Source organism: Pholcus phalangioides, unplaced genomic scaffold (assembly GCF_987345545.1).
Source record: "Pholcus phalangioides strain wild (caught in Gottingen) unplaced genomic scaffold, Ppha-v1.0 ptg000020l_1, whole genome shotgun sequence".
In the NCBI taxonomy this organism is placed as follows: Eukaryota; Metazoa; Arthropoda; class Arachnida; order Araneae; family Pholcidae; genus Pholcus; species Pholcus phalangioides.
The window spans coordinates 10,934,911-10,954,115 of record NW_028301613.1 but is presented as its reverse complement, the minus strand read 5'-3'; the positions used below and the strand labels follow the sequence as shown (position 1 = coordinate 10,954,115).

Here is a 19,205-nt window from a genome sequence, read left to right as displayed (position 1 = left end):
TATCAAATTTCACATTCCAATGTTTACATGCAGCACCCCCTTTTTTCTGTGAATGATCCCCCCCCCCCTTGCCTTCCCTCTATGGTATGAGGGATTATGTTGGTCTTTCAGTTGATATCTGGTCTTGATGACTTTCTACACCTCTTTTTACCATCTTTTCTGTTATACTAGTAGCTTATTTGACTGAGTTTGAGAGATTCTAATATATCACATCTCTCTCATGAAGAATTCCAAATGTGCCAGCTACTGCCTGATGAAAATGAGCGGGTTACAGATGAGGAAGACATCAATGACAACATGCTTGGCCCGGGTTGTTCCTGCAGATGTTTGTGGATATCTAAGTGTTTAAGATCACCACATAGTTCATTTGTGGGTGAATTTGCAGATCCTATCAACATGCCTTCTATACTCTGTTCGCTTTAACTTGGGTCCTGATGTAAATAAACCGCTGTACCAATTTTTGATATCACTCCTCATCTTTTATCTCTATTGGTTGTAATTTTACCCACCCCTGCATTACATGTTTCGAACACGTGAGTTTTTTCCTCAAACAATTGTAAATTCGGTATGAAGAATTTTCCTGCAAATTTATTTTTCACTGTTCTCTAAATTTTGTTGAAATAAAAACTGTTGATAACACTAATTAAAATAGAAAGAGGTATATATCTCCCAAAAAAAAAAAAATTCAATAATGTATTCTGTTATTATGGCACACTCCTCAAGAGTTGGGATGACAGGGCTCCAGCCCAGACATTGTCTGCGACAATTCTTGTCATTTTTTTATGCTAAAAGTTTACTATATAGAAGGGCTGTTGAAAGGTTGGTCTGAGGGCCCGCCAAAGATCACAGCCTGGGGGGGGGGGGGTCTTGCGGCAGGATGTGGGGGCCATGGTCGTTACAAAAGCTTGTGCGAGTTGTTTATTATTTTACAGATAGTGAGAAAAAAATCCTTCTTATTACTTTTTTTTCTTCAGAATTTTACAATTTTATTTCTGAGCTAATTCACGCTGTATGATTTTCCTGGGCCCGATATGCTACCAATTATAACGTGAAACAAATTATGAGCAACTTACCGTTGTGTTGCCACTTTTTATTTTTCTTGCGGGTCTGTGTAATTAAATATTTCATAATAATCCACGGGATGTAGCAGTTCCAATTTGACGAGAAAGTCATCCACATTATTTCGTTTCTTTACTTCAACCTGTTGTTGATGATATCCTGTTTTTTGTCAAGACAATTTCGGTTTTTTTATCCATGCGTAGGTTGCGAGCCATGACCCCAACATCCAGCAGCAGGAGCCCCTGGACTGGGATCTTTGATGGGCCCCTAGGCCAGGCTTTCTTACTGGATCTATAGTGTCTGTCATAATGAGGCTAACTGAATCAAAAATGAGCAGTACTCTTTCGAACCAGAGTTTCAAAACATTACCTTCACGTCTACCTGATAATCCTCAGACTTCTTTTATGGTATGAGGGGCAAACAACAAAGGACTATATTTTTGGCAGTGTTGCACAGTAAGAGAAGATGAAATGTTCTTCAACCAATCATTTTGGGCAATGCACACGTGCTTTTATTTACATCAGGACCCAAGTTAGAACGAACAGAATATATATCAAAATTGCCTTCCAAAGATCAGATAATTACCCAGTCAAAAAATAAGAAAGTGTCAAAAGACTAAAATCCATGCAACCGAAGTGGAAAAAAAGTACTGCATTCGACCAAAATATAGGAAAATAATTGAAGCAATCAGTCATAAGTTTCCTGAGCTAAGTACAAGCGGACTCGATTGTTATTTTTTTCAAATTTTTATCCCAAGAGTACCTCAGTTACTTGGCTGAGATGACAAATATTTATGTTATATGGATCGAATTTGAAAATTGAGTGGAAAGAAATTGCAAAGTTTTTTGGATTGCTTTTACTAAGTGGGTATCACGGAATACCAAGTGAAAATGATTACTGGGGTACTTTCAGAAGACACAGCAGTACTGATCGCCTCCACTGTTATGCCGAGAAATAAATTTAGAGACATAAAAAAGAACTTCCATTTGATGGACAACTCTTTCTTACAACCCGGTGATAAGTTAACTATCTATGATGAATTAAATGAAAAATTCATTCAGTTTGGGTTGTACCATGATAAACTAAGCATCGATGAATCAATGGTACCGTATTACAGTCATCATTCAAGTAAGATGTTTATATGGAAAAAACCGATTCGCTTTGGATTTAAAATTTGGATGATTTGCTCAAACAATGGTTTCCCATATAAAATGGAAATATATGCTGTACGCAGTCATTGGAGCCTGTGCGTACCAGAGTTGTAAATAATATTTCATCTTTATATTTTTAAATAATTTTTTAACTTACCATGGGATACATACATAAACCTAAACCCGTATGTATGTATTCTTTTGTGAATTTTAGACCAGCATTTCAGCTCACATAAGTTCTTTATTATAATCCAGATATACATGCGTTTTGAGCATATTCGAGAGAAATTCATTTCCATCATTTTTAAAATTCTATATGTAATCTTTAATTTTCTAAATAAATTTATAAAATGATGACTAATTTTGTATCATCCTGTACAGATGGCTTCACTGCGAAAAATATGTTTAGTCACATCCAGCCAATGTACCCAATTGGGAACATTCAAGATAACACATAAGGAAATTTTTTTTCTTCAATTTCTTGATTGATATCTCTCAACTACAAAATCAGAAGGAGAAATAACCAAAAAAAAATAATGAAAATCAGTTGGAATCTGAATTCGTACGGTAAAAGGTTAATTTAAAGAAGCAGGATAGTCTTCAATAGTGAATTTGATTAAAAAAAGGAAAAACTTGATGGTTCTGGTTACGTAGCTAAAGGTTTTATTTTTGACGGATCAGGACACTTTTGAATACATTTTCCGCAGTGTTTGAAAAATTTGGAGAAAAAAAAAATTCAGACACCATCCTGATTTCTCAAAATTTTCATTATTCAAATTCATTTGTTTTACCACAAATAATTTTCTTGCTGCAGTTCTGTATACAACTCAAGGTTCAGATACAAAGTTCGTACAGTCCATGAAAACCCTTGAAAGTCCTTGAAAAAAAAAGTTAATTTTCAAGTCTTTAAAAGTCCTTGAAAAATCATTACAGTCCTTGAAAAAAATAATAATGGTTTTCAACTGCTTATAAGTGCTTGAAAAAAATTATTTTGTGTGAATTTCTTCCATAAATTTTTGTCCTCCTTCAACTTGATCCCTTCTGAACCATATTCCACTAGGGCGAAAATGTGTAGAGCAACAAGGGTACAATGATTATGTAACACTGTTCAAAGCATGACATATGGTCACGCTTACCTGAGGTATTTCTATGTTTAAAAAGATGTTGCCTAAAATATGGCAGCAAAAAATTTCATCGCTTCAAAATATTTTAAACTATTGAATGTCAGTTGAATATACGTGGGCTGACCATATTTCCTTGATAAAAATCAGGGAAAATCGCCAATTGTCACCAAAAATGTTAACAAAGGTAAGCAAAGTTGCCAATTATTGCTAAAATTGCCAAAGAAAGCAGAAAATGAAACACCGTTGCATTGAAGCAGAAGATATAAATGGATTCTATATGGGGGGGCGGACATTAACATGACAATATTTAAAGTCATAATTATCATAATATAATTCATAGGATTAGGAAAATAATTTTAATACTTAATTTCAGTAAAGAAAAAACACTTCAATAGGCTTTGTAGAAAGTATATGGAAAATAATGGGACATTTTTTCATGAAAAAATTGGGATGGCCAAAATTACATGAAAATATGGGAATGTCCCAGGAAATACAGGACATATAGTCACCCTAGATTACATGCTTTTTAATTTTTTTTCATCGAAGGCAAAGTTCAAGTTTCAAACATAAAATGATTTCTGCTTAAACGTTATTTGCATGCTGAACTACAGTGGCTTTTTTCAAAAGCAAGACCTTTAGAACTTTACATTGTCTACAAGTTGAAATGGGAATTATAATTGCTTTAAAAAATTATGTCTTTAAATAATTGGCGTTTCAAAATTAAAAATGAGTAAATGTTGAATATAAATTGAAAAATCCAAGTACACTCATGTCCATAAATTAAGGATAATTCAGAATCACACGGAAATCGAAATCTAAAGTAAAAATTTCACCTGTAGAATTATCACATACGTCTGCAAGAATGATATGCAAATTTCAGGAAGCCACCAGATGATGCTGATAATATGTCACAATGACGAGAGTGTAAGAGGGGGTATATAAGGAATGGTGACAAAGAAGTAAAATTGTTCACAAGAGTTCTGTAAGGCGCTCAGTGCCATAAGCGAATAGTTATGACACAGAGGACGCATGTGGATGATTTTTTACGTGGTAGAATTATCGGCCACCTGGAATGTGGGCGTACTCAGATGGAAGTATTCGAGGAACTTGGAATTGCCCAAAGTGTCATCTCTAGGCTTTGGCGACGATTCCAAGATAACAGAAATGCCAGTAGACGTTACAGTACAGGTCGCCCCCGAGTTACAACGCTGAATGAAGACCGGTATTTGGCAGTAACTGCCAAAAGAAGCAGACGGAGCACAGCATCCGACCTGTCTCGTCAGCTATCTGCAGCCACGGGTAACACAGTTTCAAGGCAAACCCTGTACAGACGTTTGGAAGATATTGGTCTATATGCTCGCAGGCCTGTCAGATGCGTTCCGCTCACGGCAACTCACGGCAACTCACTGTCTGCAGCGATTAGCCTGGAGTAGAGAACATGCAATGTGGACAACGTCACAGTGGGCTTGTGTGATGTTTTCCAACGAGTCCAGGTTTAGCTTGCAGTCTGATTCACGTCGGACTTTCATATGAAGAATGCCAGGTACCTGTTACCACCAAGACAACATTATTGAACGACACTGGTACGGTGGTGCAGCATTGCTCGTTTGGGGAGGAATTATACTGGGCTCCAGAACAGATCTGCATGTTCAAACCGGAACCATGAAAGCCTAAATTTATCGGGACATCATTCTGGAACAACATGTACGTTTGTTTAGGGGTGCCATGGGCGCAGAATTTGTGTTTATGGATGACAAAGCCGTCCTCACCGAGCAAACATCGTAAACAAATGCCTTGAATCTGAGGATATAACCCGTATGGAATGGCCAGCATTCTCACCTCACTTGAATCCGATAGAGCATGTGTGGGACATGCTTGGCCGATGAGCTGCAGCCCGTCAACCACCTCCTACATGTGTACCGGAGAGCATTGCTTGCTGAGTGGAGTGATCTTCACCAAGATCAGATCGATAATTTGATACTCAGCATGCCTAGGCGTTGTACGGACTGTATTTCATCGCATGGGAGACATACAATGTATTAACCATCATACCAACCATGTAATAGTAAGTTTTTGTAAAGGAGATTTTTTTTTACAATTGCTCCAGGGAGCCAAAATCGTAGTTTTTATGAATGGTATCATACATACACCATCGTTTTTGTTCTTTGTCTTTTGTTTAATAAATGGGCTTTATGAATAAGTAACGTTTGTTTTGTTTCTGAACCTTTATATGCCGGAGCATGCATTATTCTCAATGTATGGACATGAGTGTAATTTAATTTTTGTAAAAAATCACTGTTTTTATTTTTTTATCAATCGCGATATGTATGTCCTTGAATTTTAAAATTTTGGCTTGAAAAGTGTGTGAATAGTCCTTGAATTTTTTTACTTTCAAAGAGTATAAACCATGAGATACAATTATGCAGAAGTGGGTGTGTTTGTGTGAACAATTATTCCCTTGCTGTATGGTCAATATTATTAATCAAATAAGTAGTTTGTGTACCAAAAACGTATATTTATACATAATGTAAGATGTACACATAAAGGATGTACTTACATTTTTAAATTAGATATATTGAGGTTGTGGAAATAATAATAAAATAAGAAATTCAATTTTCCCCATTTTGCCCAAAAAAACAAGTTTTTTAGAAAAACACACCTGGGTTTTTACATTACCCGTGTTCAACTTGAACACAGGTTTCTGCTTAATAAAGGTTGCATTGATACAATGTGTAATATCATGTAACAATATCGTAGATAATTGAAATAAAATATAAAAATAAACTAATTGAGAATAAATTGCGTAATTTTTAAAAACAGAAGATGAAATTAATTGTATTTAAAATAATTAAATATAAATAAATGAATAATTAGTCAATAATTACTAATCCCCAGCATCAGTGCTGTAACTAGGAATTTTGTGAAAAAAAGCAACATAAATTTGCAGCCCCTAAACCATTGTAAAATTTAATTTGATAACAATGTTTTTGTTCCTACCTGAAATTTTCTGTCCCCCTAAATTATGCCACTGGGGGGGGGGGGGGGGGGGGGTTTGCAGTTGCCACCTATCCCTCTCTCTAATTAATTCCAGCCTTGCGATCACGGAATGCACACCGCTCTTTACAATTTTAAAAGTCCTGCATATCATTTGGAAATTCAACCCTTACATTGATTTCTCCCGTGGAAAAGCCTACTTTTTCAAAAAAAAAAATTGTTAAAATTTCAGAAAGCAACTGCTTCACTACATATGGCTTATCAAAACCACAGCATCAAGTACAGAAACGGTTTTTGCTCATCTAAGGGATTGATGAAACGTTTGTGTGATATTTTCCATTAAGAGCATACAATTTTCCTTTCCACTTCGGTGTTAGACAGGTTCCGCTTAATCCAGACTTTTTAATGTGTATACTTTGGCATTGAAGATTTTTCCTGTTGAAGACAGGTTTCTGCTTAGTACAGGTTCTGTTGAAAACTGGTTTTATTGTATTATGCATAAGCTCCCCCCCCCCCCCAAGACTACCATTTTGGTGGTCCCGAAGTGGGGTTTTTCTTTCAAAAACTAACCTGTATACAAGCCACCCCCCCCCCAATATACAAAGCATTATAATGAAAAAGGATTAAAACAAACACTTGCCCTGCTGTCTGCTGACTGCTCCTAAGAAGAACCTTACAATTATTATGTATTCTTTTAACCTTATGAAGGTAATCGAAAAACTCCTGCAAGGAAAAAAAAATTTATCAATGAAATGTGAATTTCCTTGTGACAGTAAATTATTCCATCAATAACAATCAAAGCAAGCAAACGTCTACTTAAAAACTTCTTTGGAAAAAATGATTTTGTAAGTTCCACAACTTTTGCTTTTTGTAACAAGCACCCTTGAGAACTATGAGCAACCCATTGAGCTGAAATGGAAAGAAGTCCATTTCAGCTCAAATAAATAATGAACCATCGATTATAGAGAAATACTTTGAACTAGGAAAAGTATCAAAATAACAAGCCTATTTTGGAAATTGATATTTTATCTGGTCCCACTGTGTTCTTTAACTTCCAATTAAAAAGTTGTTGCCCCGTCTGTCCTCAACGCAACAAAAGATGTTTTAAGTGAAAATTAGACATGATATTTGAATCCAAAAATTACTAAAAGTGATGGAAAGAACAGCATAGAACTTGCTTGTTCCTAGTACACACCCAGTGGCCAAAAAATTATGAACACCCTGCAATTCGCCACTAATATGGTGTGGGACTTCCTCTGGCTTTGATGACCGCAAATATTCTTCATTCTTCTAGGCATGGACTCTACATGTTGCTGATACTGTTGAAAAGGGTATGAATAAAATCATTATTTTTTTTAAAGAATAAAAATAATCTGTTTTTATTTAAATCAGATTAAAATATTAACTGACTGCTTATTAATTAAAACAAATCTTGTTAGCCATTAAGAATGCACATCATCACCTGCTTTTTTTTCTGATTGCTCAAATTTTATTTAGCATTATGAAGAATCTACAAACGAACTACAAGCAAGAAATATGGACACCAAAAATCTGTTTGTGACATGAAAAGTCGTTGAGCCCAAATTAACTTCATGGATTAACATTTTTCTTGTAGAAAGTGCTTTTATTCATGAGGACCCCCCTCAACCATTAAAGTGAATGGGTGGTGGCAACTCAGTATCACATATATGGTGCACGTATCTCAATTCACTCAATGTACAACCAAAGGGCCATTCAACATCAACTAAATAAAAAAAATTCTTTCGACAAGATTGTTTCCTGCATAATGAATGGATGTGTTTCCGACTTGAATAATGTTGCTTAATAGTTTACACATTTTTATTCTTTCACAGATTCAATGAGTTTTGGTTTAAAAAAAAAAATGAACAACTCAAAACTTTAATATGAAAAGTCGAAAGCCCAATGATACTTATTTTGGTACAACATCTAGCAATTGGGGCATAGAATTCAAGACTTCATACAAAAAATAATTCCTGTTTTTTAATGAGGAAGTCTGTGGAACTCTAGTACCACATTGTAATGAACACTCAGTGCAGTTAGCTATGTGCCAAGTTCAACACTCCCTATTATACTTTTCTGCAATTTTTTCCATGCACAAAATCTATAAATAGAGCAGCTTTCTTTCTGCACTGTATCTAGGGATTAGGCTTTATTACTAAATTTAATTATTACTCCAAAGATCCTCTATACTTCTTTTAAACACGAATTTTACCGCATATCAGCAACAAGCCTACCATACCAGGCTACTTTACTTCAATATCATTGAAGTTATGTAAAGAATTCAAGTTTTGTGATTTAAATCAATGACATAAAAAAATAAGGTGATTTAAATTGTCATTTTAATCAGTGTACCCTAGGAGGGCCCATGCTAACGAAATGGCAGCTTCCTCAGGTTAGAAAAGGTGGTGTATCAGTGCTTTTTACAGACATTTCAACTTCATCCCACAAATAATCAATTGGGTTGAGATCAGGTGACTGAGGGGAGAGCATTGAAGCAATTGAAACTATGAAACATGTTCCTCACACCAATCAATAGATAATTCCAGTGCCCCGTGAGAGGGTGCATTGTTCTGCTGGAAATAGCCATCACTATCATGAAACATTATGATCATAAACAGGTGCACATGGCTAGCAAGGCTGTGGTGGTACGTACTGGCATTGACAGATGTTTTGAATGTAAATAAGGGACCCAGAGTAAACCAGAAAAATGCTCCCCAGACTGATTCCACTGCCATCTGCTTTAATAGTTGTCATTTGGCATCAACATCGATTGTCATGAACATCACAAGGAAGAAATCTTGACTCGTTAGATCAGACAAACTGCTTCCATTTATCAAATATCTAATTTCTGCGTTCTCTAACCAACAAAATCTAGGGATAAAATAAAATAGTTTTCTTAGGTTTTGAAGCTAAATCAAAGGGACTCTAGTCGGTCGCCAACTATTAAAACCAATTCTTTTAAGATCCATCTTGTAGAGCATACAAATATGCTTTGCAATGATCCTGAGTTGTATTGTGCTGCAATTTGTTGCATTGCAGCTATTCTGTTGCTACACACAATGTCTGTCAGTTGTCTGGCACCTTTTTAGTTTTTTAGTTCACAAGCGATTTCCGCCCACTTTCCACTCAGTGTTTTGGCTTAGTTGCCATTCTTTGAAGACTCGGGATACCTTTGTACAAGAAAAGTCAAGAAGGTTAGCAGCTTCGAAGGTACTAGACCTGGCCCTTCTGGCACCACACACACACAATCGTGATGTGTTCAGTCACTTAAATCTATCGCTTTCCCCCCATGAACAGGCGAATCGCAACATTAACTGATGCTTCTGACCAGGAGGAAGCTTTTTATCAGCAAATTTGGTTTATTATGTCAGCGCATGTGAGTCAAAGTTTGAGTGAGGGGTGTTCTTAACTTTTTGGCCACTAAGTGTATATGCTGTTCTTTCCCCTTCAATGATTTTTTTAATTAAAATACCTGGGCTAATATTGCTCTTGAAAATAAATTTTTTTAGGGTCAGGAGAGATATGGCAACAACTTTCTGATCCGAAGTTAGAGAACAGCGGGACCATATAAAAAATAAATTTTGTACCACTGTACATTTCTGGCCCCTAGAAAGATAAATGATGAATCCAAAATGGGCATATTATTTGTGCAGGACTGTAACTAAGACTTTGTGAGAGATCAGGTAAGGTAGAGGTCAAAATTAATAAATTTCCGTCTTGGTCAGTGGCAACTAGACGTGTTAAATACAGTATTCCCCATTCACATATTCATTCCCCCCCCCCCATATTAATTGAGAGAAAGAGTCCCATTCACATATTGATTTCATATCAAACATGTCAAACAAAATACAAATAAAAAATAATTTCTCATCTATTTTTTATCCCTACCATTTATTTTTAGCAAGTATCTACACAAAAACAGAAATATACCACACAGTCATATATTTCAGTTTTTGTGTTAAAGTACTATACTCACTTTAAAGTATAAACAACAATTGTGACGGTTGTTGAGGTATATACGGCAAACATGGAGCATTCCTTTATTCTGCATTAACATGCGAAACTCACAACTCTTTGTTATGAAGGCTAAAATCGAACTCCTTGAGAATGTGTTCGTCTCTCGATACAACTTAAATCTCACGTGTCTCGTGAATAAAAGTATTACCGTACATCCTTGTTAACAGATTGCCTGTTACATACTCCCCTCTGGTTTCGTGGATGTCCTGGCAAGGAACCAGTGTAACGTTCTTGATCGTTACCTCCCGGTTCTTTAATATTTTTTCCCCCAGTAAACATTGAGTGGATGACAACAATGGAATAGACAAAGTTTAGATAGAACTATAACATTTATTCAATTATATTGTTAAACCATTAATCAGCGTAATCCCAATTATCACAGGCCCTTTATATGTTAAACTATTAATTAACGTTTTATCACAGGCTTTTCTCTCATTGTCACAATGGAACAAAAATATGAATCGATCTCACCGCTGTTGTCCAGGTTTTCACGTCTTATCACATCGTCCGGTAGATACTCCCAGGTGTCTGCCACACAGCCAAAGACTCGTCGCCACCAGCTTCAGACGATTTTGGTGTAAACACACACGTTGAGATGAAAGCTCAGCCACTGCACATGGAACTGGAGATGAAAGTCCATGGGTGGCCGGTCTGGCCGCTAACCGATCACTGGATCACGACGACATTGAAACCTTACGTGCGATGAGACGGGATAAGTGCCAAGGCACACTTCTACTATTGTAACTTCATCGTTATTTATGAGACGATCTAGCTCACACCATGACAGGGAGTGACGCCTTACTGATTAAGTCGGTCGTAAGTCGTAGGTAAGGAAGTCGAGAGTAAATAGGTAGTGGGTCAGCACATCTCTAGCTGGCTTTTATATAGCAGCATTCCCACAATGCCTTACTGAAGAACCAATCACAACATTGAAGGTGCGGTATTAGCTTATATCTGATTTACATAACTTCATGAGAAAAGGAAAACCAATCACAACATTAGCTTGTATCTGATTTACATAACTTCATGAGAAAAGGAAATATTGTAAACATTATAATATTGAATCTGGCAACCAAACATAACAAATTGGAGATCTGGCCAGGATCCACAACTTTTAGGCCTATTGCACATTGTAAAAACTCATGACATTATAAACCGTAAGATGGTCCTAGGAACCACCGACGGCGTGGAGGTAAAATATATTGTACATTTATATAACACTTTGCTGAACATTTATATATTATATTGCACTAATATATTGCACAATTAAAATAGAGTTTGACGATGACGACTCGACGTGGTCTCCACCGACGAACCACGGGAACCCCCAGAGGGAAAGAGAAGGTAACTAGACGAGCTATTGGGATCTCTGACATGGATGTAAAACGGAATTTATATGGGACGTTGGTAGCCCGACCTCTGGCCCCGTTCTCGCCCGATGGCTAGGAGACCCCACCTCCCGACCGTCAGACTAAGCGAACTAACTGACCCGAACCGGATTGTCAGCGGAAGCCTCGGGTGGTTTCCGGTAACCAACGAACCCTGGGGCCTAAACAAGATTAATTGAACAACAGGATTGTAAGAGATCCCAGGTCGTCATGTTACACCAGCAATAACTCGTTGTGGCGTGAACTTTGCCGACCAGTCCTTCGAGAACTCTGCCTGGGACCGTTGTCAGCATAACCTTTTCCGTTTTCGTTCTACCTGCTGCTTCACTGAACCTCTTGTAAAGCTTCGCATGGGAGTCAATCTGTTTTCACAACTTCTTTGACCATGGCTGTGACCTTCTGATCCACGCGCATTAGGGTTTTGATCAGAATATTTAAAGCCACTCCCCCTGCATTTATCGTTCCCCTTTCTAGCACTGCTTATATTTGTTTGGGTTCTTGACTCACGGAAGCTATTGCTAGATGTTATTGTTTGGCTTGGCATTCTATAACGATGTCGTATGTGATAATATCCTGGTGATTCTGGATTGCATCACCTGGCACCGGAAAGTTCGACTCGTTCGTTCCTGTGGAAACGTGAGTCTAGTACTTGCCTGCCTGTCAGAGTAACTCATGGTTGCCCTTGCACCGGTTGGTGATGAAAGCTTCCTGTGGATCAGTGGATTTCGCTATGGACGTGACGTGGATTGTCACGGACGAAACCTGGTTGGTTCCTGAGACGTCTAGACCGATCCCACCGCTGAGGTTCGGATGCCATATCACCATGGTGAACTTCGCCTTCGGAAGTGTCCCCTCCCCCTGGACTGAAAAAAATTTCATTATTTTTCCACGACCTGTTCAGCGCTTGTTTCCGTTGCTCTCCTTCAACTTGTCGTAGTTGGCAAGAATTCAAGTTTGCAACGTATGTCTATCTCCCAATGAACAAACAAATGAATAGTTTCGAACAACTATTTATTTCTATTATTACAAATTAAAGCACACATTAGTCAAGATATCAAATCAAGGGGAAAACCCTTCACTAGTAGGAAAATTGCAAAGTATACTTATGGTGAAGAGGCTAGGGCAGAAGTGACACTCGGCTATGGTCTTGAAGAAACAATGCTTGACCACAGACGTCAGTAGAGTCACACATAGAATGCAAATGAGGAGTAACGCACATGTGCCCCCATAGGCATCTGCGTTCCAAGCAGCAAGTTCAGAAACTAGTTTCTTTTCTTCCTAAAACAGTTCGTGACACGTTGGCACCGCCAACGTCCGTAAGTAACCAAAGTTTGTTTAGTCGACAGAAAATAATTATAAACATAAAGTACATGATAGACATAACACAAACTCAATAATAAAACATAACACATGCACTACTATTACATAAAGGGTAAAGGTCAGGCGAGCGCCAACAAGGCCATGTTACAAGTTGACATGCTCTACTACATATTGAACAGTTTTAATCGTAGACTCGTTCATGAAGTGGAATCGCTTTTGAGTATTTTCCCCGAAGAACCATTGCCTTCGCTTGAGATCCAACACGATACCAGCTTTCTCTAGAAAGTCGATTCTCAAAAGAGTTCTGTTACCGACGATTCCAGGAAGAACTATAAATTTTGTTCTCAGTCGCTTTCCTTGGATGTTGACCAATACCGTTGTGGTCAACAAATTCACCATTGATTGCTGTCTGTTTGCAAGACGCGTTTCAATAGTTTCTTGATGGAATTTGGTGTTTTGCTCTTTCAAAATACGATGCAGAGTATCACTTGTGATACAGTGCATAGCACCACTGTCAGCACAGGCAGTTCCCCTATCTGCTTTTTATCCTCTATACTGCCCTATCTGCTCCCCTATCTTTGCCATTGACATGAATTTTTACCAACGCTACGGGTTTTGTTCCAGAAGAGCATTAATTCAGTTCCAACAGAACAAACTGAGCAGTTTGGTTTCAGGATTACAGGTCGGACACTGCGCTCTAATCACTCCCGGATATCCTCATCCACAGAAGCTTACAGGTCACTGTTCATCCAGGCTGATCATGGGAAGTGTCTGTTCATCTGCACGAAAGGTCTGGGGAATCACTGGTTTTGATGACGTCCATGTATATTTCCTCTGTGTTTGCTTTCGACGACCCTCGACATCGTACTGCTGGTTGAATTTCTTTGCGAAATTCCTGGCATTTTCATACAGATAGAGTTTCTCAGTTAGTTCCGATGGGGAAATCAACATGGCCCATACACAGATGATATGTTCTTTCACTTGTGAAGTGCACTTCATCTGATCAGCTATAACTAGATTAATCAAGTTCTCGAATGTTGTAACCTTAACTTCTGTTAACCACCCTTCAAGATACGTTTTCAACTCAAAATAAAAGTCATGCCACAAACTCTCCGAGTTCTTCCGATGCTCTACAAAAAGTTGTCGAAATCTGTCCGCATGCAACTTAAATCGCTTTAACAGCAGTTCCTTGACATACCGATAGTCCTTGAACTTCTCGTCAAGCTCCCTGACACATCTCCTAGCCACCTCCATTGGTAAGCTATTGATGAGATAAGTAATCCACAATTCCTCCAGAATCTGGTGCAATCCCATGTATTGTTCGAACAGGACCAGAAACAATGAAATGTCATCCGATGATTCAAAACACGGAACTGACACTTTGTCAGTCCTAATTTGTCACAGCCGGTCGAACTTCTATCCTCAGTCTCTCGAGTTCGAAGTGCATTTCTGCTCGCTGGTTCTTCTCTTTCGCATCTTCTCGTCTTATTCTCTCTTCAGCATCTTCTTGTCTAATTCCCTCTTCAGCATCTTCTTGTCTAATTCTCTCTTCAGAATCTTCTTGTCTAATTCTCTCTTCAGCATCTTCTTGTCTAATTCTCTCTTCAGCATCTTCTTGTCTAATTCTCTCTTCAGCATCTTCTCATCTAATTCTTTCTTTCTCTTCTGCATCTTCCCGTTGAATTCACTCTTCTACAAGGGTCTGTAGCAGTCCTTTTGCAAAGATCTCGTCATATTCTTTACTGGACGTAATAAGTTTCTTCAGCTCTATCACTTTCATCTCAGGTTCGCCCATCTCTTCAGCAAGGCAACAGAGTTTGTCTTTTCGATATTTCGCTAAATAGGCCATTTTCACTCTCTAGCTGTATATCTCTATATCAGCTCTTTTCACTGAGCGAAAAAGACAGACGGATTCAGTAATTGTTGATTGCATGTGCTCAGGGGAAAACAACCCTGCAAAACCATCTGGAGTGTCTGGTGCCCGAGCGGGATTCATACTGGACACCGCGGTTTTTTTCTTTTTCTACAATTTCAACAACAGGACGCAAATCCCTGGGGGGAAGGATGAATAAAAGAAATATCGGGAAGTAGATGACAATGGCATTCGGTTACGAATACATACCAAATACTGTTTTGTCATCCCCAGGGCTAATGAGCTAGTGCTAGACATTTTTGGATATGCAAGGTTTTCGTCAATTGATAGGTTCCTGGGGAGGAGGGGGACAATGGTAGCTGTTGATGGTGCGTTTAAAGAGGCGAAAAAATCACTTAAATTAATAGCGATTAAAAATTTCTTTTTTTTGACGCAAACATAGAAAAGCGCTTTCAGTGAAATATATGAGCCATTTTTAAATGATGTGGTAGAGCCTGGAAATTTAGGCACTAAAAATTGTCGAAATAGGCTGGCAAAAAGACATTAAAAATGCCTAAAATAGGCACTAAAAAAAGACATTTATAATTTTTGGAAGGAAGAAAAATAATTAAAAACAGATATTAAAAGGGTCCAAAAACTAGCTGAAAAATTGGTTGCACTTAATCCGTCCATTGTTTTAATTATATTTTGTAATAACTGCATTATTATCTAAGTTAAGTTAATTTCAAGCCCAAAATAAAATGTTAATAGATCCTCAGGATTAGGGTAATTCCAGGACCCCAATTACCAGACGTGGAGCCGGTAGAGAAAATAATCTGTGGGGCTCCGAGTTGCGAATAATTCTCATTTATTTGCTGTATTATTTGGAATAATCATTATCCTTTTTATAGTTGAAACATTGCTATCTCTTTTTTATTTACAAAAATACAACAACTTTTTTTAAATATTACTACATATGAGGGTAAACACAGGCATAGGCGTATGCAGAATTTTCTCGAGGGGGATGGTGCATGTTTCCCTGCAAAATAACACTATTATATATATATATATATAATTTTGGCTCAAAAGGGGAGGTTAGAACCCCAAAACCTCCCCTTTGCATACACCAATGAATACAGGTCCCTTCAAGCGCCGGGCCCTGTGTGATCATATCTGTTAAACGCCCCTGAGGTCCACTCTGGTCGATTTAATCAAATATTAATGTCATATAAATATTAAATGTTGTATGTATGTTTAATAAATAGCCATGGTTGTTGGCAGTGCATTTATGGTAAAAAAATAAATGAATAAAAACATCATGTGCCCTGTCTGCTCCTACTCCGCCTTGTGTGAGCCATGACGTCAATTCATGACCTCTTGGAAGAGCCATCAGCCAGCTATGCACATACAACGCAGTCCAATGCCTGGCCGAGACATCATGTAAAGCGTGCCTGGAGAGAAACAAAAACTTCGTTTTCCTCTGCTTTTCTAGCACAGGCTGCGTTCATCGGAAACAAAATCATTCACATCTAACACCATCTGGCCAAAGCAAAGTTAATGCATGGCAACACTAGTGGAAGTGGGACTTCAGATTTTCCCAGGATTACAGATTATGGCCTCTGAAATTCACTAATACACTTGAAACTATGTTGAAATAGACATTTATGGCAGGAAAATTTTAAAAAAGGCATTTTTACCAAAAAACTTAAAAATAGGCAAGAAAAGGGCATTTATGTCATTTTGCCTGAACTTCCGGGCTCTAATGATTGGTAATGCTCAGCAATACCATAAAAATTATTGGTAATGCTCAGCAATACCATAAAAATTATTGGTAATGCTCAGCAATACCATAAAAATTATTGGTAATGCTCAGCAATACCATAAAAATTATTGGTAATGCTCAGCAATACCATAAAAATTATTGGTAATGCTCAGCAATACCATAAAAATGATTGGTATTGCTTTAGCAACACGAGCAGATATGTTCCGGCATCCCTGCATGATCAAGTATTTCCTGAGAATAAATATACCAAACGTTTGCTTTTTAAAATATCCCACCTACGCACAAACCAGTTGCAGTCACATTTTTCCACAACACAAGAAAATTATTTTCACGAGTGTTCGATTCTTTGCTTGTCATGTAAATAATTGCAACTAGTTTTCTCATACACATCATACAGGAGTATAGATGGTACAGGAACGATCTGCCACACACAAAAACTTTTATCAATAGCATGAGGGGCATGGCTAAAGTAAACAATTTCCAGATCACCATGCACACCTTTGATGAACCCCCCCCCCCCCCAATTTGGAGAGCATGCATTTGCTTATGTACGACAATCCAGAAAATCACTCAAGGACAACATGTGACACTCGAGCAGGACTCGAGAAGGGGGGGGGGGGGGGGCTCTGTCCAAGTCTACCTGAGAAGGAGCTCTATGGAGGACTAATAAATAAAGGGGATGCTAGTACAGGTGCCCACAAACTACGGAAAGGTTTTCTTAATTTTTGGTACTCACAGTAATAAATATAAAAAATAATTTCACATTTTTATAATGGGTGTTGACAAGGTTCCCCTGGACTTTTTTTTATCAGCAATTTGGCAAATCAGGTGGAAAAAGTTGTAGCCAAATGAGAACCTTAGCCAAATTCATGCGTCACCAAATGCAAATTCAAAAACAACTGTCCGATTCGACTATTAAAAGGCCAAATGGACACTCACAATTTGGCAAACTTGATCTTTTATGTATTCAGCGAAGGGAATATTTCGTCGGAACTTAACACAATGGCAATCGCAGCATGAACCCTGGTGGTTGATGATGTAAGCATCAGTCAACTCCAACCCCCTTTCATCAAAAGCCAGCAAATCTGAAATCCCCCTATCATAGCTGCCAACTTTTGAAAATGAAAATTCTGGAGATTTTCGCGCACACCCGTATTTTATGCTAAAACCACTCCCTAATAAATACAATAGGGATTTTTCCAAATAAAATAGGGATTTTCCAAACATAAAAGTTAAAGCGTAGGGAATAAAATCCCTACTCAAAAACTGAAGTCAAATTAAAATAGGGATTTTACACACATGGAAGTTAAACCCTTGGAAATAAAATTCCTACGCAAAAAACAGGTGAAATTGGAGGCCAAAACTTCAATGATGTAAAAATAAATATTGTGTTCAATCAGAAATGCTGTGACAAACATTCTGCGCAAATGACCCCAAAATCATCGGAAGATGAAGGAAAACACCGTCAATTTTTGAAGAACACTGACTTTTTGTGACACTTGCTTGATGTGTTTTTTTCACTTCACGACTGATGATGGCAGTCTTTCCATGACCGATGTTTATGTCCGTAACACAACTTGTACAAAAAGGAAAAGTCAGCCCTCTTCTGGAACGCTTGATGAAAGGAAATTCATCGGAATAAGTATCTTTAAAATTGATTAAATATGTTTTTGCTTATCATTATTCATGCTTTGTTATATCGCACGTACGTAACTTTAACAAAAGAAATTTTGACCATATGCGCGTCACTATAATCTTCAATTATTATCCAGGACTATTGGCTGCTAAGCCATTTTCCTGCACGATAAGACAAACAACTTTCTTGTTACTATCAGAGGGTTTGCAAAACTTCCTTAAAAAGGGAATTTTCCCATTTACGACGTGTGACGTCATTTTGAAAGGGAAAAAAAAGAGGCTTCATGCCCCACAAGAAATTCCTTAGGGATTGCTTTCATAAGCGGGGATTTTTTTAATGAAGTAGGGAATTTTTAGGGACAATTAGAGATTTTTGTGATTTTCGTAAAAATTCGGGAGATTTAAGAACTTTTCGGGAGATCAAGCGATGAAGATAAAAATCGGGAGACTTGGCAGCTATGCCCTATCGATGTTGAAGTAATACTTGAATGGTCCCTAACCAGAACATGGCCCGTCGCTGTCCAAATATTTTTTTATAAACACCAACTTATGCAGTATATTTTCATCTTGCTGCTTTGGCTATTTAAGAGCCAAAAAGTTAGACTGTATACTATGTACCAACTTCGATCTTAAAATGTGATCTAACTTCAGACGTTTTTTTTGTTACAGTCAGCAATAAAAAGGATGAAAAAGAATTACCTCATCCAGATTTCCCTCTCTTTTATCCCGCAGGATTTTTAATTCTTCCACTTTGAGTTGGAATGTATTCAGAAATGTTTCTGCTACTTCCTGCTTTGTTTGGATTTTTTGGCTAAAAAATTATACAGCAAAATAAGAAAAATACATTATACAACAATCTTG

At 37.6% G+C, this 19,205-nt stretch overlaps 1 protein-coding gene across 5 annotated transcripts in view; it reads right to left on the bottom strand.

Annotated features, from left to right (window-relative positions):
- The window catches only part of Cog6 (conserved oligomeric Golgi complex subunit 6), a 209,964-nt gene that overhangs the window by 122,968 nt on the left and 67,791 nt on the right, over window positions 1-19,205 (bottom strand). For all 5 annotated transcript variants that reach the window (XM_089248666.1, XM_089248668.1, XM_089248670.1 and 2 more), the window contains 2 exons: window positions 19,044-19,155; window positions 6,969-7,051 (listed from right to left, as the gene is read on the bottom strand). In XM_089248666.1, coding sequence (XP_089104792.1) covers window positions 6,969-7,051; window positions 19,044-19,155 — 195 coding nt within the window. The remainder of the gene's footprint in view (window positions 1-6,968; window positions 7,052-19,043; window positions 19,156-19,205) is intronic.